Genomic DNA, 25154 nt, shown 5'->3' with positions numbered 1-25154 from the left:
GTAGAACCTAGAAGAAATGGTGGGCACGTGGAAAGATGTTTGGTTATTGAGGGTGTATGCTTAAATAAGATATTGGAACCTGTGTGTAATGAGCATACTAAAAAAAATGCCTTTAGACATGTAAAATGGTTTAGTCAGGATACCCACCAAATCTAAGGCTGCACCTGATAACCAGAACCCAGTGACATCACTCTGTCAAGATAACCAGATACAAGCCTAGAACCCCACAACACCCACTGGACAGTATATAAGGAGAGACCAAGAACAATGGTCTACCTTGCACATCTGAAGAAACACCGCCTTGACCTGCCCTGTGGCTGGAGAGTCTCCCCCAGGATCTTGATCCTCAAATCAGAGACTTCTGTTAGAGACTGGACCTGACCTTTAGCTAAGATACATCACACAGGTGAGCAGCTCTGGGGAGATAGGCTTAGGACCATAGTTAGGAATTTAAAGTGTGAACCTTCTGTGAGGACTTTCAGCATAATGAAATATAACTTATTATACAAACTGTGTGTATCTACCTTCTTGCTTGAGACACTGTGGTAGTTTGAATGAGAATGGACCCCATAGCTATTAATATATTTGAATGTTTGGTCTGCATTTCATGGACCTGTTTGGTAAGGATTAGGGGTATGGCCTTGTTGGAGGTGTGTTACTGGGAGTGAGCCCTGAGGTTTCAAAAGCCCATGCCATTCCCAGTTAGTTCTCTTTCTCTCTCTCTCTCTCTCTCTCTCTCTCTCTCTCTCTCTCTCTCTCTCTCTGTTTCTCTCTCTCCCCCTCTGTTTCTCTCTCTCTCTCTCCTTTCCCTTCCTCCCTCCCTCCCTCCCTCTCTCCTTCTCTTCTCTTCTGCTTCATGGTTATTGTCTCAACATGTAAGCTCTCAAGCACTGCCCTAGCAGCACACCTGCCTGTCTGCTGCCATGCTCCCCGCCATGATGGTGATGGACTCACCCTGAAGACCTGTTGTGCTCTCTCCCTAAAACCTTACCCTTGCCCCAGGGCCCCATGCTCTCATCATCTTAGGACTTTGACATATTGTTCCTCTAACTTCAATAATCTTATTCTTCACTACCATCAACCTTTAGGGCTTCTAAAATGTCGCCTTGTCTGATCCTTTAAGACCTGGTGGGTGGCTTACTCTGGGCCCCACATTCACTGATCTCAGACCTTCACATTTTTGCCATCACCTTCCCCAGTCTGAACTTTCCCCTGGGCTGCAAGCTCCCAGGGGACAAGGAATGTAACTGTTTTGTCACCGCAGGAAGGCTTGAGGACTTGAAGTTTCCATCACATCAGAAGTGGTTAAAACCCTCAGAGCTATTTAGTTGGTCACCTGTCACTGGGTACAGGAAAAAAGACTGAAAACTAGATCAAAGTTACCCCACAGAAGTGTAAAACTGGAGTGAAATGAAAGAAGATAGAACATATCAAAGAACAATATTTCTGCCTAAGATGTATAAAAACTCAGTTCAGAGGCTGGGGGCCCAAGCACATGCCCACTTTTACTGCTTCTTATTTATTTGTTTGCTTATTCACTTACTTACCTTTGTGGTGCTGGAGACTGAACCCAGAGACAAACACTAAGCAAGTGCTCTACCATTGAGCTATATATACCCTGAGCCCTGCCTCTTACAGATGAAGGCCGGGGCCTCCAAGGTCAGAGAAAACAGAAGAGACCACAAGTTACCAAAAAGATCAGGAGCTAGAATGCTCACGATGGGAGTTAAATGACTCAGAGAACCAAAGCAATGGAACAGTGTTCATGCAGCACAGAGAGGTGAGGCTTCTGAGGAACCAACTGGTATCACTAGAACTCCAGTAAGACAAAGTGCTAAAATGACCAGTGCATGAATCTGTTTAAAACAGAAGTCAGCTGGGCAGTTATGGCACATGCCTTTAATCCAGCGCTTATGAGGCAGAGGCAGATAGACCTCTGAGTTGGAGGCCAGCCTGGACTACAAAGTGAGCTCCAGATCAGCCAGAGTTACTCAGAGAAACCTGTCTCCAAAAACAAAACAAAACAAAACAAAACAAAACAAAACAAAACAAAACAAAACAAACAACCCCACAAAAGTCCCCAGATCTTAAGAGACACAAAGCAGGATCACTACTCCTTGACCATACTTATCAAACACAAGGGAATTAGTCTCAGGAGAGGGTGAAAACAAAGTCTTGACTAGAGGATGTGAAGATAGTTGGGCCTGGGGCACAGTGGTGGGGGTGGGGGCTGACATACTCTCCAGACCCTCTCTGACTGTTTTCTAAATATACATTTTTAGAGATGGAACCAAATAATTGAGCCAAGGCTAAGTTTGTACTGCAGGTAGAATGTGTATCTACTACACTCAGGGCTTAGTTCCTTCCCCAGTTCTTCCAAAACAAACACAAAAAGTTGAAAAGCCAGTTATAAATAAGCAATGCCTTTAACTCTTTTTTTATTTGATTTAATGCATTTGGGTGTTTTCTCTGAGTGTGCCTGTGCACACACATGCAGTGCCCATGGAGGCCAGTAGAGGCCATCAGATCATGTGAAACTGGAGACACAAATAGTTGTGAGCAGCCACGTGGGTGCTGGGAATGAATATGGGTCCTCTGGAAGAGCAGCCAGTGCTCTTAACTCTTCAGCACACAAACACTCTAATTTTTAAAGTAAGTGGCAAGCACCTATGGTCATCACAGGGAATACGTTCCAACTTCTTGGTTGAGGCATCCCATATTTAAAATATGCATAAAATGGGGCCAAGGCTATATCTTGGTTGGGAGAGTGACTGGCTGGCATACATGAGGCCATGGGTTCAATTCCCCCATCACACAAAAAAAGCCACTAAAGTTACCAACAAATTGATACATTTGGGACATCCTAAAATAATTTCAAGGTGATATAATATGTGAAGTGTAAGCCTTTTTGTTTTCAGTTTCGCTAAGGATTGACCCTAAGGCCTCATGAATGCTAGAAAAGCATTTTACTACTGACGGATGCTCTCATCCTTATAAACATATTCGTTATAAAATACTTATATCAGAAAAGCACGCTTCATGGCCATGTCAGCCATGTCGTTTCATGGCTCCCATGGTCAGCCTCTGAGTTTTCATCCTCACACATGTGGTCTCTTTCCCAGGCAGGCATGCCTCTGCTGCACCTCACACCAGAGAGAGCTTGCCACACATTAGCTGCTTCTCCTCTTTACCTACTCCTTTCTGCTCTCGACCCGTCTCTTAGGATTGCCTTCCCACCCTCCACTTGCAATGCGCTAATTCTTTGTCTCTGGCTGGTGGGCCCTTTCTGCCTGCCTCCCAGTGCTCTCATCTCCTCACCTTCCTTCCCTGTTCTTTAACTCCTGACCTGGGTCCTGATTTGACCGTTATTTAGGAAATCTGTTAAGGTAGTTGACAAGACAACTGGAGCAGATGCATAAATGAGGGAGATGGGGAGGCCAGGTGGCCAGCCCAGGGTTCCCAGGCTTCTGTGGCAGGAGGGGGTGAGCCTGAACTAAAGGAAGGGGCCAGTGAAGCCTCGGCCAGAGGCCCAGTCCTGCTGCTCAACAGCCGGAGTGCCCACACAGGGGTGGCCTGGATAGGCTCTGAGAGTTGCCAGTTGGACATACTGACCTAGACAATAATTAGGTCACGTTCAAGGTCTGCTGCACAGAACAGCAAGGAAGACCGTTCCAAACACAGCCAAATCTCACCCTCACAGATTTTACTCCTAAATTTTCTGGATTTGTGGACATGGCAAGAATTGAAAGGCAAATCCAACCAGGATCCGAAAACTGTGACACACAGAACCTTCGACTGAATGTTCTTTTATGTGCTTTTGGAAATGGCCCAGGTATTTGGTGAATGCAGGGGATCTAGTAGGTATGCTTGATGAGAATCCTCGCTGGGAAGGAATTTAAGATCAAGGTCAGGAGTGATTAATACACACGCAGGAAGTCATCAACATGGAAGCAATATGAATCTCATTAAATCTTCAATAGCTTCCTATTGCCTGAAGGAACAGAGTGGTATTCTAATGATTAAAGCAATACCATTAAAGTAGAAAAACAGCATTAGAAAATTAATCTGGCCCTTTTAAAAGAAGCTACCATCAAGCACTAACTACCAAAGCTTCTTCCAAGGGTCCCCTTAGCTGTGAAGTTTCTTTAACACACTTGTCTCCTCCTCCCTGGTTGGAAGGCTAGGCTGCAACTAACTAGGTGATGGACGTACTTGAGGCCCTCCTCCTCTTCCTCTTCTTCCTCCTCCTCCTCTTCTTCCTCCTCCTCCTTCTCCTCCAACCTAGTTAACAGATGAAGTCAGCTCCCTAGCTGTCTGCCCTGCCTCCAGTGTTCACTGGCCCATGCAGCTTGCTCTTGCTGTGGCCCTCACTGGTTTTTTTTTTTTGTTTTTTTTTTTTGGTTTTTTTTTTTCTGATCTCAATGCCCCGCACTCCCCTCTGTAACCCCCCCCCCCCAAGCACCTGCTATGCACAGAGCATTCAGGGGACATGACCGAGGATGACGGGAAGGAGCTGTGCCTTTTATATTGGTTCCTCACCACACAGCAGCACCACACAGCACAGTCCGAAGAGGCCCTGGCCAGGTGTCCCTCCATGTTCATCTACTTCTATTTGATCTTACAGGAAAATCGTAATCTCACTGTGATACAAACAGGATATGTAAGGCCACAAAGGCAGAGTTTACACAGGCTGGACTGAGAAAATCTGAGCTTGTGATATAGGCTCTGTGTGTAAGATGTAAAGTTCATTATCCCAAGGTGACACTCCAGTGATTGGTCAACTTCCTCTTTTGTATGTAGGAGAAACTTTTTTTTTTTTTTTTTGAGATGGGGGTCTCTTACATGGGTGGTTCTCAAACCTTCCTAATGCTGCGACCCTTTAATACAGTTCTTCGTGTTGTAATTACCCCAACCATAAAATTATTTTGTTACTTCATAACTGTAATTTTGAAACTGTTATGAATATTCTGGTATGTGACCCCCAAAAGGGGTAACAGTCCACAGGCTGAGAACCACTGCTCTGCATAGTCCTGGAACTAACTATGTAGACCAGGCTGGCCCTAACCTCAAACTCACAGAGATCTGCCTGCCTTTGCCTCTGCCTCCTGAATGCTGGAATTAAAGTCAAGCACCACCATTCGCAACTCTGTAAAAGAAATCTTCAACGACCATAGTCTCTAACCGTGGCTTCCACAGAACAAAGGCAATTTTGGAAATGACTACTGATGTATAGCATCTGAACTGAAATATCTCCACCTAAGGGCGGAGGGAAACCTAAGGCTCAGGAAGCCCTTGAAGTTACAGGGTTCCCAGGCCCCTCTGACCTTTGCAATAGCAGTGAGCAATTGCTGGGGAAAGGAGACCTTCTGGGGAGCTGCCCACCTGACAGGCAGGAAGCTCCAGAGATGATTGTCACCCATGATGGGCTGAGCCATTATTAAGGGATGTTTTTTGAGTCACTTGGGCTCCTGTAGAGAACCCCAATAAGCTCACTGGTTTACAAACCTGAGCTTGGCTGGAATTGTTTCTTTGTTCCGTCACTAGTGCCCTATCTGAAATGAATAGACGTTTGTTCATCTCTCCCCAGGGAGAAAAAAGAAAATCACACGAAGCAGTGTGGGGAACAATCACTTTAGAGAGGCTTACTCTTCCAATGGAGATGGCTCCGTGAGTAAAGGTGGCTCGTCAAGTCTGCTGAGCTGAATTCAATCCCCAGGACCCACGTGGTAGAAGGAAAGAACTGACTCCTGCAAGTTCTCCTCTGGCTTCCATATGTGCTCTGCGGTGCACATGCCCTTCCATACCCACACTCTTACATGCACATGCATAAATGAATATTCAAAAATTAAATAAGAGGGGAATGTTTACTCTTTCTATCTAAATGGTGAGGTTGTTTGTTTGTTTGTTTTGAGGCAGGGTCTCATATAGCCCAGGCTGGCCTGAAACTTACTATGTAATGAGAAAAACCTTCAACTTCTGATCCTCTTGCCTCTAGCTTCCCTGTACTAGGGTCACGTGTAAAGGCCACCTCACCAGTCTATGGTTGGCTGGGGATCTAACCTAGTGCTTTGAGCATGCAGGTATACTATCAACTGAACAATATCCTCAGCTCCCAAGTGGTGAGACCTTCATACATTCCTAAATGTATAATGGTCATGGTCCTACTACTATGTAGGCCTCAAGGTTTTGATCCCCCTGCCTTAGCTTCACAAGTGCTGGGGTTATGAGTGTATACCACCATATTTTATTATAATATCTTAACACTGCCATGATGAATAGCTATCACAGGCTTACTGTGTTCCACGAATTGTGTCAGGTGATGCTGTAGTAGCCAACCTCCAGGATGGTCCCCAATGCCAGTGTTCTGGTATGAATGCCCTCCTGGTCCTGTTCCATGTCCCAGTGTATGGTGTTATGCATAGCATCTGACAGAAGTGATGTGAAGTGAGGTTTGGCGAACAGACTGTGGTGTCTGCTGTGTCTCTTTGTCATTAGTTTCATGTTGTGATGACTATGGCTAGTGTCTCTTAGAAAAACAAAACAGTATCAGGGCACAGTACAACTCATCTGTAGTCCCAATGTTTGGGAGCCGGAGGCAAGAGAATCATGAGTTCAAGAATAGCCTGGGACAAGAAATAGGAGTCTCTAACCTACAGCTCAACTATAACCTTCTGACCCTGACCCATAGTGTCCAGCTAATTACTGGACTGTTGGTCCTCCAATCCTGGCTGGTAATGTTTCTCAATTGTACCCTAGTGTCTGTGAGTCATTTGTTACACCGTGATAATTAGTGTAGCTATGTAGATATTATTTATTGTTTATTTATTTTCTTCCCACGCCCCAGCTCCTATCCCCCAACCCCTGAGACAGGGTTTCTCTGTTCAGCACCAGCTGTGCACCACTGCCCAGCAGACTTATTTATTTATGTACATGGGTGCTTTGTTTGCATGTATACTTACACACCAGAAGAGAGTATTAGATCTCATGTTGCTACAGTTATAGACAGTTGTGAGCTAGCTGCCTCATGGGTGCTGGGAATTTAGGAGCTCTAGAAGAACAGCCAATGCCCTTAACCACTGGGCCATCTATCCAGCCCCATTTTTCTTTTAAATACAGGGTCTCATGTAGCCTAGGCTAGCCTCCATCCTGCCATGCATCCAACAAAGAACAAGAGTACTGGGTCTTCAGGATTAGCCACTATATTCAGTCACCCGGTTTCCATGATGCTAGGGATGGAGGCCAGGACTTCATGTGTGGTAGGTGAGCACTCACCTAAGTGAACTACATCCCTAGTTAGCCCAGGCATGATTTCTTTAAACATTCTCAGTATCCCAGTAAGGCAGGTGAATATTCACCACCATTTTACAAATGAACTCACAGAAGTAAACTAATGCACCCCAATACGTAGCTAGCATAACTAGGAAGTACAGAATGAGGACTCACAGCCTGATTTGAGAACCAGCATTTTTATACTCTGTGTGTGTGTGTGTGTGTGTGTGTGTGTGTGTGTGTGTGTTGATTAAATTCATGTTAGGTTAAATGTTCTACCACGAGCAATACAACATATCCCTAAGCCTCATAATCAGAAATTATGGTGGAAAGTACTTTCATCCCTAGAAAAAGAAGCTCCCCCTCTTCCTTCGCTGTTTCAGAGGTAGAGGCTGCCTCTCCAATTCCTAGAACTTCTTCTCTGCTCTAAATTTTTTCAGGTCTTCTCTTTGAAGATCCCTGGGCTCTCTCTCCAGTGGTCTTTTCTCCTTACCATTTTCTTTCTTTCCCTGCCTCTACATATGGCCACTCTCTGTTTCAAATACAAAGCAAAGGCTGGAGATATGGTGCAGCAGTTAAGAGCACTGGGTCTTCCAGAGGACCCAGGTTCCATTTCAAGCACCCACACAGTGGCTCACAACTGTCTGGAAATCCAGTCCCAGAAGATCTGATGCCTTCTTCTGGCCTCAATGAGCACTGAATACATACAGTACACAGATATTCAGGCAAACAAAATACCCACACACGTAATCAACCAATCAGTCAATTAATTGATGATAGCAAGGGCTGGGAAGATAGCTCAGTCAAGAAGTGTTTACTGCATGAAAGTGTAGCACCTGAGTTCAGATCCCAGCACCTACCTTAAAGGCTGGGCACTGTGGTACACTTGTCATCCTAGCAATGGGGATGCAATCCCTGGAGCACACAAGCTACTCATCCTAGCCAAACTGGTGAGCTCCAAGTTCAGAGAGAGAGAGAGAGAGAGAGAGAGAGAGAGAGACAGAGAGAGAGAGAGAGACCCAAAAAGATATGGTGAAGAGTAACTGAGGATTACATGGGACATCAACCTCCTGCCACATGGGCATACAGTGAGCACACTCATGTGAATATGTGCATACATACATGTGCGTGTGCGTGCAGCACACGCGCGCGCACACACACACAGCCAGTGTTGGTGGAGCATACCTGTAAGCTAGCACCCAGGACACTGAGCAAGAGAATCACAAGTTCAAGAACCGGCCTAGGCTCAGTAGTAAGAGTGAGTCTCAAAAAAACAAAACAATATATGCCCACAAAAATCATGTAGATAAATGTCCTGAGCATCATTATCCATCTTTGCAAAAAAAGCAGAAATAACACATCCATCCATCAGCAGGCAAAGGGATAAACAAAACATAATCTCTCTCTATAGTCTAATAAATGTATTCTACATATAGAAACAGGCATAATTTGGTAATATGTAGTAATGTTCGGTAAAGGAATATCGTCCTGGGAAATGTCTGAAAGCATCATGCTAAGTCTAAGAGGCCAAGCACACAAGACTGCATATTATATAATCCCAAGGACAGGAAAAGTCCAAAGCCTAAGGACGCGGCTCAGTTGGCACAGTGCTTTCCTGGCATATACAAAGTTCTGGATTTGATCCCAAGTACCGCACGAACTAGGCATGGTAACTCACACTTGCAATCCTAGCCGTTGGGAGCTAGACACAGGAAGATTCAAAGTTCTAGGTCATCTTTAGCTACATATCGAGTTCGGGGCCAGCCAGGGTCACACGAGAGCCTACCAAACAGAAGCAGAAAGCTTAAGGTTGCTGAGTGCTAGAGGGGACAGGCAAGCTGAGGACTGCTGGGAACAGGTTCTTGATGAAACTATGGATTGTGGTGATGGTTGCAGAACTTGGTGAACATATTAAAACCATATTAAAAACCACTGCATTATAATAAATAGTGAATGGTAATGATTGTCAATTCATCTCAAGAAAATTCTGTTTTTAACAAAAGGAAGTCTCCCCCCACCTACAACTTAAAAAAAAAAAAAAAAAACCAAAAAAAATACAGTTCTCTACAATGACCAATCATAAGTTTCTCTTCCTCTTCCTCTTCCTCCTCCTCTTCTTCCTCCTCCTTTTCCTAAAACTTTGCATCACATCTCTGTGTACCTCTTAGTGGCCAAATTTACTCACTTTTACTTAGTTGCACTCAAACTTGCCCCTGAGAAGTCTCCTCTGGACACAGCCCTCCATATCTGTCAATCTCTTCTTTGGTCTTTGGTGTCTCCTTTCTTCCTTCAGCATTCCCAGGGAGCCAGCAGACGCTGCTGCTGCCACTCCTGCATCCATCTCCCCACTCCTGCCTCACCACCGATGTCTGATTCTGCGCTGTCATCTGACAGACTACAAAGGCCTTCTCCAATACATTCAGTTCTTAAACAGTAGATAAAATGGAGACCTTCTGTGTCCTGGAAGTGTGTCTCCCATCACTCTGCCTTGACACCTCTGGAATGCTCTCCTCTCCCATGGCTGACTGCCTTCACATCCTTCAGGACCAACCTAGCTCATGTCTCACTTCCATGAGGTAACAAGTCCAGCTCCCAACTCCCTTCCCTCACTCTGTTCCAGGAGCACCACCACATCAGGCTGTGCTATGGGACACGGGCTATGAGGCTTGTTCCTCTAGTAAGATTCACAGCTGTTTGGCAGAATTAAAAGCCACCTCCACGAAGATACTCCAGACTCACCCCTGCCACCCATTCTGCCTTCCTGGGAATTGTCATCTTTGGACAACCCCCACCGCCACCCCCAAGACATAGTCTCTTTAATGTAGCTCTGGCTGTCCTGGAACTTACTATGTAGATAGACCAAGCTAGCCTCCAACTCACAGAGATTCTCCTGCCTCTGCCTTCCAAAAGTGAGTGCATCACTATGGACGTTTCCCAGCTTGGGTACTTTCTTCTTCAGACCATCAGCTTCTCCTGCTTCCCCATTTTTTCAATAAAATAATAAAAGACACGGCTTTAAACGTAGGAGTTTCTGTTCTAATGTAGCTGCTGACCTGGGCTAGACTCGATAATTCATCCTCCTCTTGCCAGATACATGCCTCTTTTCTCCTGTTCTTTCTAGAATACCCATCTGGAAAATCCCATTCAATCCAGCTCAATACCTAATCCTCACCCTTCATCCTGAAGACAGGGTTTCATTTAGCCCTGGCTGGCCTTGAACTCACAGAGATCCACCTGCCTCTGGAGTACTGTGTGCACTAGCACACCCGGCCCTTCCGTCTCTGTTCTGATATCTGCAGGGTGAAACAAACTTAGAGGAAATCACACAGTATCGAAGGCTGGGCTACTACAGATCACGGCCATTTCAGCGAGCCTCGGCTGTTGGGCAACCCTCCTCCTTATTGGTGGCCGGTTTCTTACACTACTTCCCAATTCCCTACCTCATTCCATCTGTCATCTCCAAAACAATGAAAAGAATGAAAGAAATGCAAAAATCTACTCCATCTATTCGTTTCCACAACGCTCTGGAACCGGAGTCGGCCTGTGTTCCCCATTTCTCATGCACATGCCTCAGTTCAAACGCATGTCCTCAACCTCCCCTTTGGCTGCTCCCTAACTCTTCCTCAACCTGCCTGCCGTATTAATCCAGCAGCTCTACCATAGTTTTAGACAAGAAGCTCCGTCCCTCCTCTGCCTGACAAAGCCTTCTTTGTACTGGCAGCTCAGACCCAGGCTAGCCACCACCTGTGACTCCGACTCTTGAGTCGCTACTGGTCCTCTATGCCTGTTGCTGTGACTTGTATCAGTCTCCCTGCTGCTATAACTGACTGACCTGTCTGAGTCCCTCAAGGATTGAGAATGGTGAGAACAAGAACCATATGTTTCAAGTTCAGGACACGGTTACTGGCATCCCCACTACCTAGGATCCTTCTGTGTTTCCACAGCATGTGGACCAACCCTTTTCCCTTTTCTCAATAACTTGTGCATTAATACTTTGTGGCCAAAGAATATAGTTATATGGGTTTTTTTTGTTTTTAGAAATATTAAGGCATGAGTTATCAAGTTTTATCCTATTTCATATATATCTGGGTTGTTTTGGTTGGGGGGGTTGTTTTACACATATTTATAAAAATAAAGATAACTTAAATCCAAAGTATCAAATCTAATTACTAAATCAAACTTACTAATTATACATTTTGAACCTCAATAACTTTATTGTATCTACTTGTCAACCTCTTAGCCCCCAGTGTGACTGTGGTTTTTATCTATTTTTCCTTTTATTTCTAATAACTCTTGCCTCACGTATCTCAACACATTCTTTGATTCACTATTAATAACTTTATTGTAGTGCCATTAACCAGTCTCTTTCCATTCACTCATTCAGAAAGAAATCTTCACTGAATCTTACATGTCAGACATTATTCTGGGTGCTTGACACACATCAGAGAACAAAGGAAACCCAAGTCCTGTCGCTTTTACATTCTGTGAGAGACGGGCACCACACAATCAGCCCGCCGAGGAACCAGGAAAGGCAGGGTGCTATGTGCAGGGCCTTCGAGGGCATTACAAGCATCTGACCTTCACTCTCAGAGCTTCAAACAAAAAGAATGACATGATCTGATTTACATTTATAAGACCAGCCAGGCTGCTATGTTCACAATGAAATATAGGAAGCAGGGATGGAGACAGAGAGACCAGGACCAAGCACTAATCCAAAGAAAGCATGACACTGGTTAAAGCTGTGTGGTAACGGTAGGAGAGAGAGGAAAAATAGCCTGGTTTCTGGGTGTATCTTTTTATTTATCATTTGTTTTTGTCGTATTGTTTTCTTTTTAGACAGGTTTCTCTGTGTAATGGGACAGCGCCCCAGACCTTAGCACAACCGACTCCAGGGTGGAAGTACCATTCAGGCTGTAAAATTCAGCATGTAGACACACCACCTGCCAAAACTACAACAAAGGTCTAATCCAGCAAAGTCCTTAGTTTCAGGAAAGTCTATAAACGTACTAACCTTGCTTTGTAGCTTCTGTAGTTCTGCTTCTGGCTAACTGTTCTCATTAATTGAAGTGTGTCAACTCAGAATATGGGTTTGTGCTTAATATGTGTTTGTGTGAGTTGACACATTTCTCACATATTGTGAGAAAGGCTCAGTGCTACACTGGGATCCCAAACATCCAACGTAGTTGCCAGCTGGCTAATAAGACTTTCTATTAGGTCGAACCCATGTCCAAGCAGTCCTCTCTGCTGAATACCCCATGACAGTAACAGTCTTGGCTGTCCTAGAACTCGCTTTCTAGACCAGGCTGGCCTGGAACTCACAGAGATTCATCTGCCTCTGCCTCCCAAGGGCTGTTCTGGTATCTTAATGATAGATCATCCAACAAGATTTATTTATTTGTTTGTTTGTTTTGGATTTTAAAGGGTTTCTCTTTGTAGCCCTGGCTATCCTGTAACTCACTGTAGACCAGGCTGGCCTAGAACTCAGAGATCCACCTGCCTCTGTCTCCTAAAAGCTGGGAATAAAGCCATGTGCTACCTACCATACCTGACTCAAAATATTGTTTTGACAATGTCTCATTCTATAACCCAGGCTAGCCTAGAATTCACTATGTAGTCCATCTCCTGCCTCTGCCTCCCAAGGGCTGGGATTAAAGGCACGTGCCACCACCACTTTGTGCAAGGAGCTTTCTTAAGTGAATTTCTTAACCGACTAAACACGAAAGGAGGAAAAAGAAGAAACAAGGGTGATTGAAGGTTGACAAGAAATCTTTAAAGATCACAGTGGGCTGGAGAGCCAGCTCAGCAGGCAAAGCGCTTGTTATCCACACATGAGGATGTGAGCTGGATCCCAGCACCCACATAAAAAAGCTGAGCTCTGCAGTATATGCCTGTAACCCCAGGGTAGTGACAGGAGGTGGTGGTGAGCAAGCAAAGACAGGAGGATTTCCATCGAGAGACCTGTCTCAAAAAACTCAAGTGGTACCAGGGACAGGAGCACACACTTTTAGTTTCACTGGCAAAACAGAAGCCAACATCTCTCTGAGTACTAGGCTAGCCTGGTCTATCATTTGCAAAGCAGAAGCAAACATTTCTCTTAGTCCTAGGCTAGCCTGGTCTACATAGAGAGGTCCAGGTCCAGGCCAGCCAGGACTATACAATGAGACAGTTTTGTTTTGTTTTGTTGGTGGAAAGTAATAGAGGAAGATTCCCAATGTCAATTTCTGGCTCCCACAGGTTCACACACAGATAAGCACATCTGTACACACACATACATCCATATATGTGCAGATCACACATAAACACAAAGTTTGTAAAGAGCCACACTGTGTATTTTAAATGGGTGACCTATACGTCAAATATACTGCTTTAAAAAAAATGCCAATAGCCAGGCAGTGGTGGCTCAAGCCTTTGATCCCAGTACTTGGGAGGCAGGGGTAGGCAGAAGCCAGCCTGGTCTACACAGCAAGTTCCAAGAGAGCCAAGGCTATACAGAGAAACCATGTCTCAGAAAACAAAAAACAAACAAACAAAAATGCTAGCAGCCAGGCTGAGCACGGCGGCACACGAGCTTAGCACTCAGGAAGCACCAACAAGGGCTACAAAGCTATATTATTTGAGAAACAAAATAATACAAAGGAAACGTTATCAACAACTAAGGTGAGAATGGGGGCAGGGGGAAGAGAGCTTACTACAAATGCAGTCGATGTGGACGTTTTTAAGAAGAATTTGATGTATTTTTATTTGCCATGTTGATTTTGAGATGTATATTAAGTGAAAATGTTCACTAGGCAATACATGCATGAGTCTCAGATTTAGGAGACAAACCTGGCCTGGTATAACCGTGGGATCCTACAGCTGAATGGGTATTGTTTGGAGCCGTGGGCTTAATGACACCACTAGGAGCTGGTGACCCTAGACATAATCTGCAAACTACTTAAAATCTGCCGAGTGTTAGTATTGCTACCCTGCCTTTCACAACGGACTCCTCTCTGTGAACAAATTTACCTCAGTTCTGGAAACCTGGTAGAAGTGTGCTGTCAGCTGTGATACAAAGCAACGTGACTCGTGATGGATGTGACTGTGCTGCCTAGTTTTATGTCAACTTGATATGTGCTACCACCCTTTGAGATGGGGGTGGGGGGAGGGTCTGGAGGGGGACCTCAGTTTTAAAAAGGCCTCCATAAGATCAGGCTATAGCCAATCCTATAGGGCATTTTCCTAATTAGTGACTAATGGGGGAGGTCCCAGCCCATTGTGGGCGGAGCACCCCTGAGCCAGTAGTCCTGGGTTCTATAAGAAAGCAGGCTGAGCAAGCCATGAGGAGCAAACCAGTAAATACCATCCCTCCATGGCTTCTGCATCAGCTCCTGTCTCCAGGTCCCTGCCCTGTGTGAGTTCCTGCCCTGACTTCCTTTGATGATGAACAATGCTGTGAAAGAATCAGCCAAATAAACCACAGTGAGTTAGTTCTCCATCCGTCTACAGCACACGAGATCCTGTCTCAAATCTTAACCCCCCCCCTTCTATCACACAGCATAGCTGCTGTAAGAATTCCTTTTACATTAAGCAACCAGGCAAACATGTGGCACTACATACTGAGGTAATGCAGAGGACAATGAGCCTTTAAGAGAAAACAAATCTAATCACCTCCCAGATTTCTGCACTGCAAAACCTCTGCAGATGTGGCACTGGGAAGTGAGGCCATGCACCAGCTGACTGTTTGGCTAAGTCAGAGAACAGAAGCGTTATTTGGAAGCAGCTGGAAAAGAAGCACAGCACTCCACAAGGTTTATCAGACTAAGCTGCTGCAGGCTGAGAGCTGAGCCAATCCCAGGGTTTGCAGGGCTGGTACAGGTAGGAGCTCCAGTTCAAGTCCAGAGCCAACAGACTTCCCTGAGCAAATCTCACAAAGTCAACCCAACAGCACTGAACTGAGATCCCAGAAAGTCTATGACTTAGGAGTTAAGAATCACCCTATTATCAGAGCAAGAGAGGACAAATTTCATCTCGCTGGCTGCCTGTCTTTGTAAATAAAGTTTTATTAGAACACAGCTATGTTCACTTGCATTTGGCAGAGTTGAGTAATTGGAAATAGATTGTATTGATCACAAAAGCCTAAGATACTTTCTATCTGACCTTTACTGAATTCTACATTGGAATAAGGCCTCTAATGTTTCCCCTAAGAATAAAGGTAAAACCCAAAAAAATCTGTTCTAACAAAGATAACAAGAAGTATGGCAGAACCAAACCACCTACCTAACACTCAGCACATTTTAAAGAAAAGAAATCAACATAATCTCCAAAAGATATCATCCATTGTGTGACATATACAATTAAATATTACGTGAGATATGAAGCAGAAAACTGTAGCCAATAAATAAATAAATAAATAAATAAATAAATAAATAAGCTAATGAAACAGACTGTGGGGAAACCCCAATTTCAAGTGTTTAAAGTAGCTGTTATAGGGCTGGAGAGATGGTTCAGTGGTTAGAAGCTCTTACTGTTCTTCCAGAGGATCTGGTTAGTCGGATTCCCATAACCCTTATCTTGTGGCTCACAACTGCCTATAATTCCAATTCCAGGGGATATGACTCTCCCTGGCCTCCTCAGGTACCTGCACATATGTGGTTCATGTAGATTCATGCAGGAATACACGCATGCACGTAAATTAAAAAAATAAATAAATAAATCGCCGGGCGGTGGTGGCGCACGCCTTTAATCCCAGCACTTGGGAGGCAGAGGCAGGAGGATTACTGAGTTCGAGGCCAGCCTGGTCTACAGAGTGAGTTCCAGGACAGCCAGGACTACACAGAGAAACCCTGTCTCGAAAAACCAAAATAAATAAATAAATAAATAAATAAATAAATAAATAAATCTTTTTTTAAAAGTTGTTACGTTTACTGGGTGTGGCAGCACATGCTTGTAACCTCCACTCTTTGGAAAAGGCAGAAGGACCAGGAGTTCAAGCCCATCCTACACATCACACTGTCTCATAAAATAAAATGTAACAGTTGTTACAAAAGCATGGTCAAGTACTTAAAGGATGGAGCTAATGAGTAAATGCCTGGGAAATCTGAACAGAGAAACAGAGGGGGAAATAGTGGTTCACACCTCTAAGCTCAGCACACAGAGGTAGAGGCAGAAGAACCAGGAGTTTAAGGCTACAAGAGACTCTGTCTTAAAACAAATAAATAGTAAATGAAAATTCTAAAAATAAGTACAATATACAAGATGATTAGTAGGGTTCTCAGTCTTCCCTTTCTTTTCCTTCCTTTCTTTCTTTTCCTTCCTTCCTTCCTTCCTTTCTTTCTTTCTTTCTTTCTTTCTTTCTTTCTTTCTTTCTTTCTTTCTTTCTTTCTTTCTTTCCTCTTGTGGTGCTGGGGATGGAACCCCAAACCAAGACCTCAAGGGTGTTAACCAAGAGCTTAACCACTGAGCTATACTCCCTAGGCACAGCTTTCAGAGATACATAGGCTAAAGAATCCACAAATGAAGTAATATACCTAAGACATACTTTAAAAATAATACCATTGGGGGAAGGCACTGTGGCTGGGGGTTAGAGAAGTGTCTCTCAGCAAGCCAGTGGTGGCGCAGCTGCTAAGGTAGCGAGAAGTGTCTCTACACATAGTTTGTGAGCAGACAATGTACACGCAGAGTTCACTGCTCTGTTGTGTGTTTGGAATTTCTTGAATGAAGAACATTTCAAACACTAAGAAAGGAAATCTAATCTTCACATGAACAAGTTGTTTTAAATGCAAAAGATCATTCAAGTGATGAGATGTTCTGGGTACATAGAATGGCCAGACTCATCTTTGCCAAAACCTCTAAGATATGTAGCACTATATTTTGAGTGCTTTGGAAAATAAGGGCAATTGATAAAAACTGAGTGTTTCACACACCCCCGAATCATGTATGCCATTCTCTGTATGTATTATAGACTTAGATACACACACACACACACACACATATATATATGAGTATCTGATTTCACAAAAGGGGGCTGGCTAAACTGGGCTGGTGAGATAGCTCAGAGGGTAAAAGCTCTTGGCACCATGCCTGATGATCTGAATTTGATCTCTGAAAAACAGATAATAGAACAACTCCCACAAGCTCTCCTTTGTATGCACACCTTGGCACCTGCTTGAGCATACACTTACAAAAGAAATAGATAAACAAATACATGCAATTTTAAAAATAAATTAATTGTCCTACAACTTGCGTTTTCCAAATATTCCAACTAATATAGTTCGTGGACAGCATTTCATGTCAACGTCAACCCTTTTTTACACATCCTCAGATACAAATATGTTGGTATCTGACTTCACAAAAGGGGATTGTATTGAGTTAAGCTGGACGGGTGAGATGGCTCAGAAGGCATATAATACGTGCAGAGTGTTGCTCTGAAAATATTTACCTCCTAAAATCGTTCCTATGTGCCTGGCACTTAAGTTATATCTCAAATCGTTGGTGTACCTTTTTTCGTCTCCTTGAGCCAATTTATGAGTTCTTTCCAGCAAACAATCAGAATTAAGTACTAATCCAACAAAGATTCACTGGAAACGCATCTGTTTGGAATGACCCAGCCATCATTAGTTCTCCTAAGTCATCATGACAGTAATCACCGGTTACAAGTTTCTCAAAAAGGCATGCCAATACAATAGCTCTAAACCGAGTGCTCAGGTGAATTTCACAGTCGTCGCTGATATATATGTCTGCAACGCTAACCACACAGGTAAGGTGGGGGAAGAAAACTTCTGGTAATGACTCACAAATCTCAAGAACTAAGCACTCAAGCGACATGGTCCAGGTAAGAAGAGGACAAACGTGTGTCTGTGTTTCTGCAGCATACCAATGTGTATGGTGTGCGCGGGTCTGACTGAGAGTATGCACGTGCGTACCAAGTCCACGCGCGGATGAATCTCTGGGCGCGTAGCCCTGGAGCGGTCGTATTCCGATCGCTTACCTCCACGGACGAGCAGGTGGACGCCGATGGGCGCCGCCATGTTGGCTCCAGTCACGTGGCTGGGAGAGTGCCTCGCAGCTCCGCCCACTGGAGTAGCAACGTTGTCCAAGCCCAGCAACGCCGAAGCTGTCCGAGGAGAGTGCGCGTGCGCGCCTGAGACTGCAGGAGCCGGCGCTAGCGAGTGTCTATGGTGCCAAGGCCAGCAGCTCCATCTGCGGCCAGCTCACTTCCACGAGGAGAGGCTGACTCAGGCCGCAATTCTCTCTCTGAGCTTCCAAACCCATCAGGGATAGAAGAAAACCGTCATGTAAGAGTAGCCTCCAGCCGGGCGGTGGTGGCGCACGCTTTTAATCCCAGCACTTGGGAGGCAGAGACGGGGCGGATTTCTGAGTTTGAGGCCAGCCTGGTCTACAGAGTGAGTTCCAGGACAGCCAAGACTACACAGAGAAACCCTGTCTCGAAAAACCAAAAAAAAAAAAAAAAAAAAAAAAAAAAGAGTAGCCTCTAGTTATTTTGGTGCACGGAAATGTGAAGTTGGGCAGGAAAAAGAACACAATTTAGTGTGCAACATAGCACTTTCATTGCCTTCCACTCGGTTACAAATCATTTCCAGGCAACTAGTTGAAAGGCAGAATTTGGATCAAACTGATCAGCTGCCCTTTGCAATGTTAGAATATAAGTTACTCACCAGAGACTCCAGAATAGGTTAGGACACCTGTGTGCCCTTGTGGGTATCTTCACGGGATTTCTCTTTCTCTGATGACAATCTCTTGGCAATATTAACTGCTGTTATCCCTAAATTAGACATTTAAAGGATGACGCTTGTCAGCTTGCACAGCCCTATGGAAAGGCAAGTGAGGCAGTTGCTGTATCTTCGATGATACTGTTGCTCGTTTTTACCAGGTTCTGTGTCTCTTGCCCTTGTTCTGCAGTGGAGTCCAGACGGTCATGGACCAGGTGTTATCCATCTTGGTAGCATGTCCTCTCCGGGCCGCATGTGGCTTCTTAAAACTCAATGAGAAGGAGCTGGAGAGATGGCTCAGCGGTTAAGAGCACTGACTGTTCTTCCAGAGGTCATGCGTTTAGTTCCCAGCACCCACATGGTGGCTCACAACCATCTGTAATGGGATCTGATGCCCTCTTCTGGTGTGTCTGAAGACAGCTACACTGTACTCACATATATAAAATAAAAGAACCCACATGCTCAATGGGCACACCTTTAACCTCTGGAGGCAAAGTTCAACTCATCATAGAACATCAAACCAGAGAACACTTAATCCAAGTTTGTTCTTTTTGTTTGAAAATTTCATACACACATAGAATGTGTTTTTATCAAATCTATCACCACCATGCGCCCCCATCCCTCTCCACCACATTTTCCTCTCAACTTCATATGCTCTCCCCCGCCCCCATGAAGTCCATTTAATCCTGCCAGTATACACATGAATATAGGGCCATCTACTGGAGCCCAGGTATCCTTTCAGGGGCAGAAATCCTGAAGAAAACTGACCCTCCCCTACAGTCACCATCAATTGTCAACCCTCTGCTATGGATGGGACCTTGTGACCTAGTCCCAATCCATGTTGAGATCTCAACTAGCTAGGTCTTGTGCATGTAGTCATAGCCATTGTAAATCCATGTGTGCACTGGTTCTGTTGAGCCCAGGAAACACTTCCAACAGCAGTCATGCACTACCTCTGGCCCTTAGATCTTTTCATAGCTCCCCCATTAGGAGATGATTCCCTGAAGCTTGGAGTAAGGGAATGTGAGATTGAGAGAGAGAGAGAGAGAGAGAGAGAGAGAGAGAGAGAGAGAGAGAGCGCTCCCATTTAGGGAAGAGCAAAGTCTATTAATGTTGCAGATTGGCCAGTTGTCTGTCTTTATATTAATCTCCATCTACTGCAAAGAGAAGTTTCTCTCATGAAGATTAAGAAATGCACAAATGTATGGGTATAAAGATAAGAACTTAGGGTGCGGCTTAACACTTTGTCCATTTGGCAGAGTAATAATAGGAGATTCTCCCTAGAGTCTATGACCTACACAGCCATGCTTGGCCTAGTTAACCATACCAATACATGAGTATTGTCTTGTGGAGTTGGGCCTTAAGTCCAATTAAAAAGAGACTGGTTGCTCCCAGAACATTCACTATGGCACCAGTAGGTATATCTTGCTATCCAAGCCAGTCATAGCTTACATAGTTCCCAGCTGAGTGAGATTACTTTCTCCCCCAGTAGCATGCATCACGCCTTCCACCACTATGAAGGAAATATATTCTTATAGATTCCCTCCAGCTTCATGACTTACAAACTGATCATTGCTAGGGAGAGGATTTCTAAATGTGGCATCTCTGTCCTCTGTGTAACTGAAACCCCACCTGTAGGTAGCAAAGGAACCTGAGAGTTGAGCACTGAGCTAGGAGGTGTACAGAAGGAACTTAGAATCACTCATGAAGCATCGGAAGGTAGAGAACCCAATTTCGACCATCTGAAACTGAGGATGTATTCATGCAGCCAGCCCTTGGAAAACAAATGCACGATATGTGGTCTAATCCTATAGAACAAGTCCACAGGAAGTTCAGTGTGGAGGGGATAGAGGTGTATCTCAAGCTATACAGTGATCCCCTAGTCTTGGGTTCAACCCTCAGCACACCACATAAACTGGGCACAATGGTCCATGCCTTAATCCTAACACCAGGAGGTATAAACGGGAACATCAGAAGTCCTAGGTCAAGGAGTTAAGGGTAGATCTGATAGAGACACATTGTTTATATGTATGAATAGATGAAATTGTCAAAGAATAACCTTTAAAGTTCAAGGTGATATTTAGCTACCTGGCAAGTTCAGGCCAGATCCATGGGATCTTGTCTCAAGAAAAGTATATCAGGGACAACGGATATCTAGAAATGAAATAAATGGGAACTTGTTCATTCATAAGCTTTGATATGGCTTCTCTAATCCCAGTTTTCCTAACAGTCAGCGTGTGCCCCACCCACAAATCATCAAAGTATATGAATACTTTTATATAGATGAGTAACTATTAACAACTCTCTCCTCTCTCTCTCTCTCTCTCTCTCTCTCTCTCTCTCTCTCTCTCTCTCTCTCTGTGTGTGTTGTCGATGTGTACATACATGTGCGTGTAGAGGTCATAGGTCAATGCTACATGTCTTTCTCTTTCACTTCCGTTTTTTTTTGTTTGTTTGTTTTGTTTTTTTGACATAAGGTTTCTTACCAAACCTGGAGCTCATTATTCAGCTAGACTGGCTTCCCAGGCAGTTGCTGCCCCCACCAGTGCTAGATTATAGATGGGCATCATGATAAACGGGCCAGCCAAACTCAGGTCTGTAAGTAGGCCATTATGAGTCGATACATCTCTCCAGGACCTGATTTTAATTTTGATCATTATATACTTTTATCTTATATATATGAATGAATGTTTTTGTCCTAATGTGTATCTGTGTACCAGTTGTGTTTCTGGTACCCATGGAGGTTGTGAACCACCATGTTGGTATTGGGAATAGAACCAGGTCCTTTGAGAGAGCAACTGGTACTCTTAACTGCTGGGCCCAATCCCCATTATTTACATTAAAAAAATATTTTGCTGGTGCCAGGGATCAAACACATGGCCTTATGTGTGCTAGGTGAGCGCTCTTGTCACTGAGCTATATCCCTGGCTTTTGATAGTTGAGATAGGATCTCTTTATGTAGCTCAGGCTGGCTTCAGACAGGAGATCCTTTTCACTCAGTCTATTGAAGTGCTATGATCAGAGACTTTGTGTCATTGTGCTTGAGATTCTTAGATACAAAGTTGAAGATGGTTTTCACAACCATATTTCCAGAAACACTTTTATGGTGTATGCATGTGCCAGTGTTGGTGTGTGTAAGCCAGAGGTTGACTCCACAGTGTCTTCCTCTGTGGTGTTCAATCTTTTTTTTTTTTTTTTTTTTTGAGACAAGCTCTGTCACTGAGCTTACTGTTTTGGCTATCCTGGCTGGTCAGCAAGCCCCTGGATCTACTGTCTCCACCCCTGCTCCCAGCTGCCTCCACACCGAGCATCTATATCTCATCAAACTCAGGGCTTCTTCATACTTATGCAGCAAGCACCTTACCTACCCTGAGCCATCTCCAAAGATTACCCGTTAATACCTCCATTTTCATTCTTCGGTATCAAAATGATATTTATATTAACTTGTTATGTGAGGTGTTTTTTTTTTTTAACCTTGATCCTAAAAAACTACTGGTGTGTGTGTGTGTGTGTGTGTGTGTGTGTGTGTGTGTGTGTGTGTGTATCCTAAAGACACCAGAAGAGGGAACATTCCCTAGAGCTAGGTGTGCAGGCAGTTTGTGCACTACCTGATGTGTGTGCTTAGAGCCCAGCTTAGGTCCTCTGGAAGAGCAGCAAAGCAATCTTAACTGCCAACCTATCTCTACAGCTCCATTCTACCATGATCTTGGAAAAGTTCTTTCTCTTTAGTATCTTTAAAGAGTGGTGGTTGCAGTTTCCTGGAACTTGCTGGGCAGCCAGTCTGGAACAGTGATGAGCTCCAGGGAAGGTAAGAGACCCTGGAAAGTGACATAAAAAGACACATAACATTGACCTCTGAAATGTACACACATGCTTGTGCATATGTGCATATATACACTGTTCACATAAAAGACTCGCTGGCTCTGGCGGTGCCCACCTTTAACCCTACTTGGGAGTCAGAGGCAGACAGATCTCTGTGAGTTCAAGGCTACCTGATCTACAGTAATTAGTTACAGGCCATCCCAGGGGTACACAGTGAAGCCCTGTCTAAAACAAAACAAAACATGTTTGACTTGTTTATGATTACTTGTCTAAAACATAAATCAGAAATAAATTTGTCCTTGCATGTTCTTGAAAAACTTAAGAGTCCATCCTTTCTCTTTACTTAATATTAAAGATTGATGCATGCTTGCTTTGATATCACACATATCCAAATTAGAACAATATAAGGAAAATTAGCAAGACGTCTGTGCTCGTCATATGCAAATTCATGGAGCATTTAATATTTGTAGTTGAGAGGTGGGGAAAAGAACATTCTCAAAACATTGTATGAAAAAACCTTAAACCAAAAGAAAAAAATTGCCAATAAATAAGTAAATACAAATAAAAATTTATGCCACACATAATTTGTGGTAAACTTTAGCTATCCAGGTTTCTGTGCTACTAAGTTTTAAATACACTAGGGCTTGTGAGATATAAAGTAAATAGTCTTTGAATATACAATTTAAAATTTTACATACTTTCTAGGATTACCCATATGCAAGATTTTTTTTAAACCTAGGCTGTAAAAGGGCCTATTATTAGTTACATTTCTGTTGCTGTTATAAAATATCATAACCAAGGCAACTTATAGATGAAAGAGTGTCTTTGGGTTTTAGTCCCAGGAGGACTAGAGTCTCTCTTGGTGGGAAGCTTGGCTGGAAGCAAGCAGGCAGAGTGGCTTGAGCAGAAAGATGGGGGCTTACATCTTCAACCACTAGGGTGTAGTGAAAAGAGTGAACCAGAAGTAGGGGGAGCCTACTTAATCTCAAAGCCCACTCCTAGTACTTCCTCCAGCAAGGCTGCCACCTAAACCTCTCCCAACAGCGCCACCAACTGGGAATCACGTGTTCAACTGCACAAGCCTATGGGGCACATTTCTCATTCAAATCAGCACAGGGGCAAAGGTATTTGTCCCAGTTATTTTTTTCTGTTAATCAGGCCCAAGCTAGAGAATCTGGGAAACGGAGTCTCAACTGAGATAACACCTCCATCATATTACATGTAGGCAAGTTTCTGGGGACATTTTCTTGATTAATGATTGATGTGGAATGGTCCAGCTCACTGTGGGGGATACTGTGGGCTGGTGGTCCTGGGTGCTATAAGGAAGCAGATTGAGCAAGTCATGGGGAGCAAGCCAGTAAGCAGTGCCCCTCCAAGATCTTTGCTTCAATTCCTGCCTCCAGGTCCCTGTCACCGAATTCCTGTCCCTGTTCCTTTCGTGATAGACTACAACTGTATTCTTTCTTCCCGCATTGCTTTTGGTTATGGTATTTATCACAGCAATAGAAAGCAAACTAGGTCAAGACTTACAGAAACATATTGTCACATATGGCCATTGTAAAGCTAACTGAACTAAGGCAGTGTGAACTAATACTGGGTACCAGCTTGGCTCCTTAGTCAATTAGGGGAAGCTGGTGGCTAGGAACCTGCTCAGCTTCCCATAGCTCGTTGTCTAACCTAGGGTCACTCTCTCTTCCTGACCTGCTGCTCAGCTTTGCCCTCTGAATTTCCCCCTGAAAACTTAGCTTTCTGATTTGATTTCAGGTTAATTTCGTAACCTTTTACTCTGCGGCTTGAGAAGAACCTTTCCAATCCAATCCTACCCTTTAATTTGTCCAATTCTAGGATAAGGAAATGCTTTGTTTATTTACATGTTTTAAGCCAAATGAGCAGTTCTTTCCATGAACTAGGAGTGCTGCATAAACATAATCTTTGTGCATTACGGAGGCTTGTCTTAGTACTGGCTGAACCCCTGGAAAGTTAAGATTCAGCAATGAACAATTATATGTTTGGGCAGGTGGTCTCTGGGGTGCTCTTTTAACAAACAGGGGACAAGCAGAATGTCATGTGTCCTCTGCCAGCTATTTGAGATAATCATGTCTATGTTACTGAGTCATCTAGGAGCACTTCTAGAGAAAATAGGTAGGTTCATTCTCTACATTTCATAAAGAAAGCAATGCTGTGTGTGAGGCAGCCATGAGGTGGGTTTCTCTTTGTCATTTGTGCTCATCCTGCAGGACCAAGATGGGGTAGCAGGACAAGAGAGGAGTTGTGACCCACCTGCCCCCCCCCCCCTTAGTTTTCATGACATTGTCTCAGTCTTAGAATTCCTATGCAAATGAAATCCCAGGAACT

The 25154-nt window shown here is 44.1% G+C and overlaps 1 protein-coding gene across 2 annotated transcripts in view; it reads right to left on the bottom strand.

Annotated features, from left to right (window-relative positions):
- Metap1d (methionyl aminopeptidase type 1D, mitochondrial) overlaps positions 1-18334 on the bottom strand; it is a 70838-nt gene extending 52504 nt beyond the window's left edge. Inside the window, exon 1 of one of the 2 annotated variants that reach the window (XR_013108637.1) lies at positions 18236-18334. Coding sequence is in view for 1 of the 2 variants with exons in the window: in XM_034493667.2 (XP_034349558.1) it covers positions 18236-18275 (40 nt within the window). In the remaining variant the exon portion in view is untranslated. The remainder of the gene's footprint in view (positions 1-18235) is intronic. The other variant, XM_034493667.2, reaches the window with a different exon arrangement.
- Positions 18335-25154: the final 6820 nt, after the last annotated feature.

The sequence above is a fragment of the Arvicanthis niloticus genome, chromosome 2, assembly GCF_011762505.2.
Source record: "Arvicanthis niloticus isolate mArvNil1 chromosome 2, mArvNil1.pat.X, whole genome shotgun sequence".
In the NCBI taxonomy this organism is placed as follows: Eukaryota; Metazoa; Chordata; class Mammalia; order Rodentia; family Muridae; genus Arvicanthis; species Arvicanthis niloticus.
The sequence above is the reverse complement of the archived record's forward strand: the minus strand, read 5'-3'. Positions and strand labels throughout refer to the sequence as shown.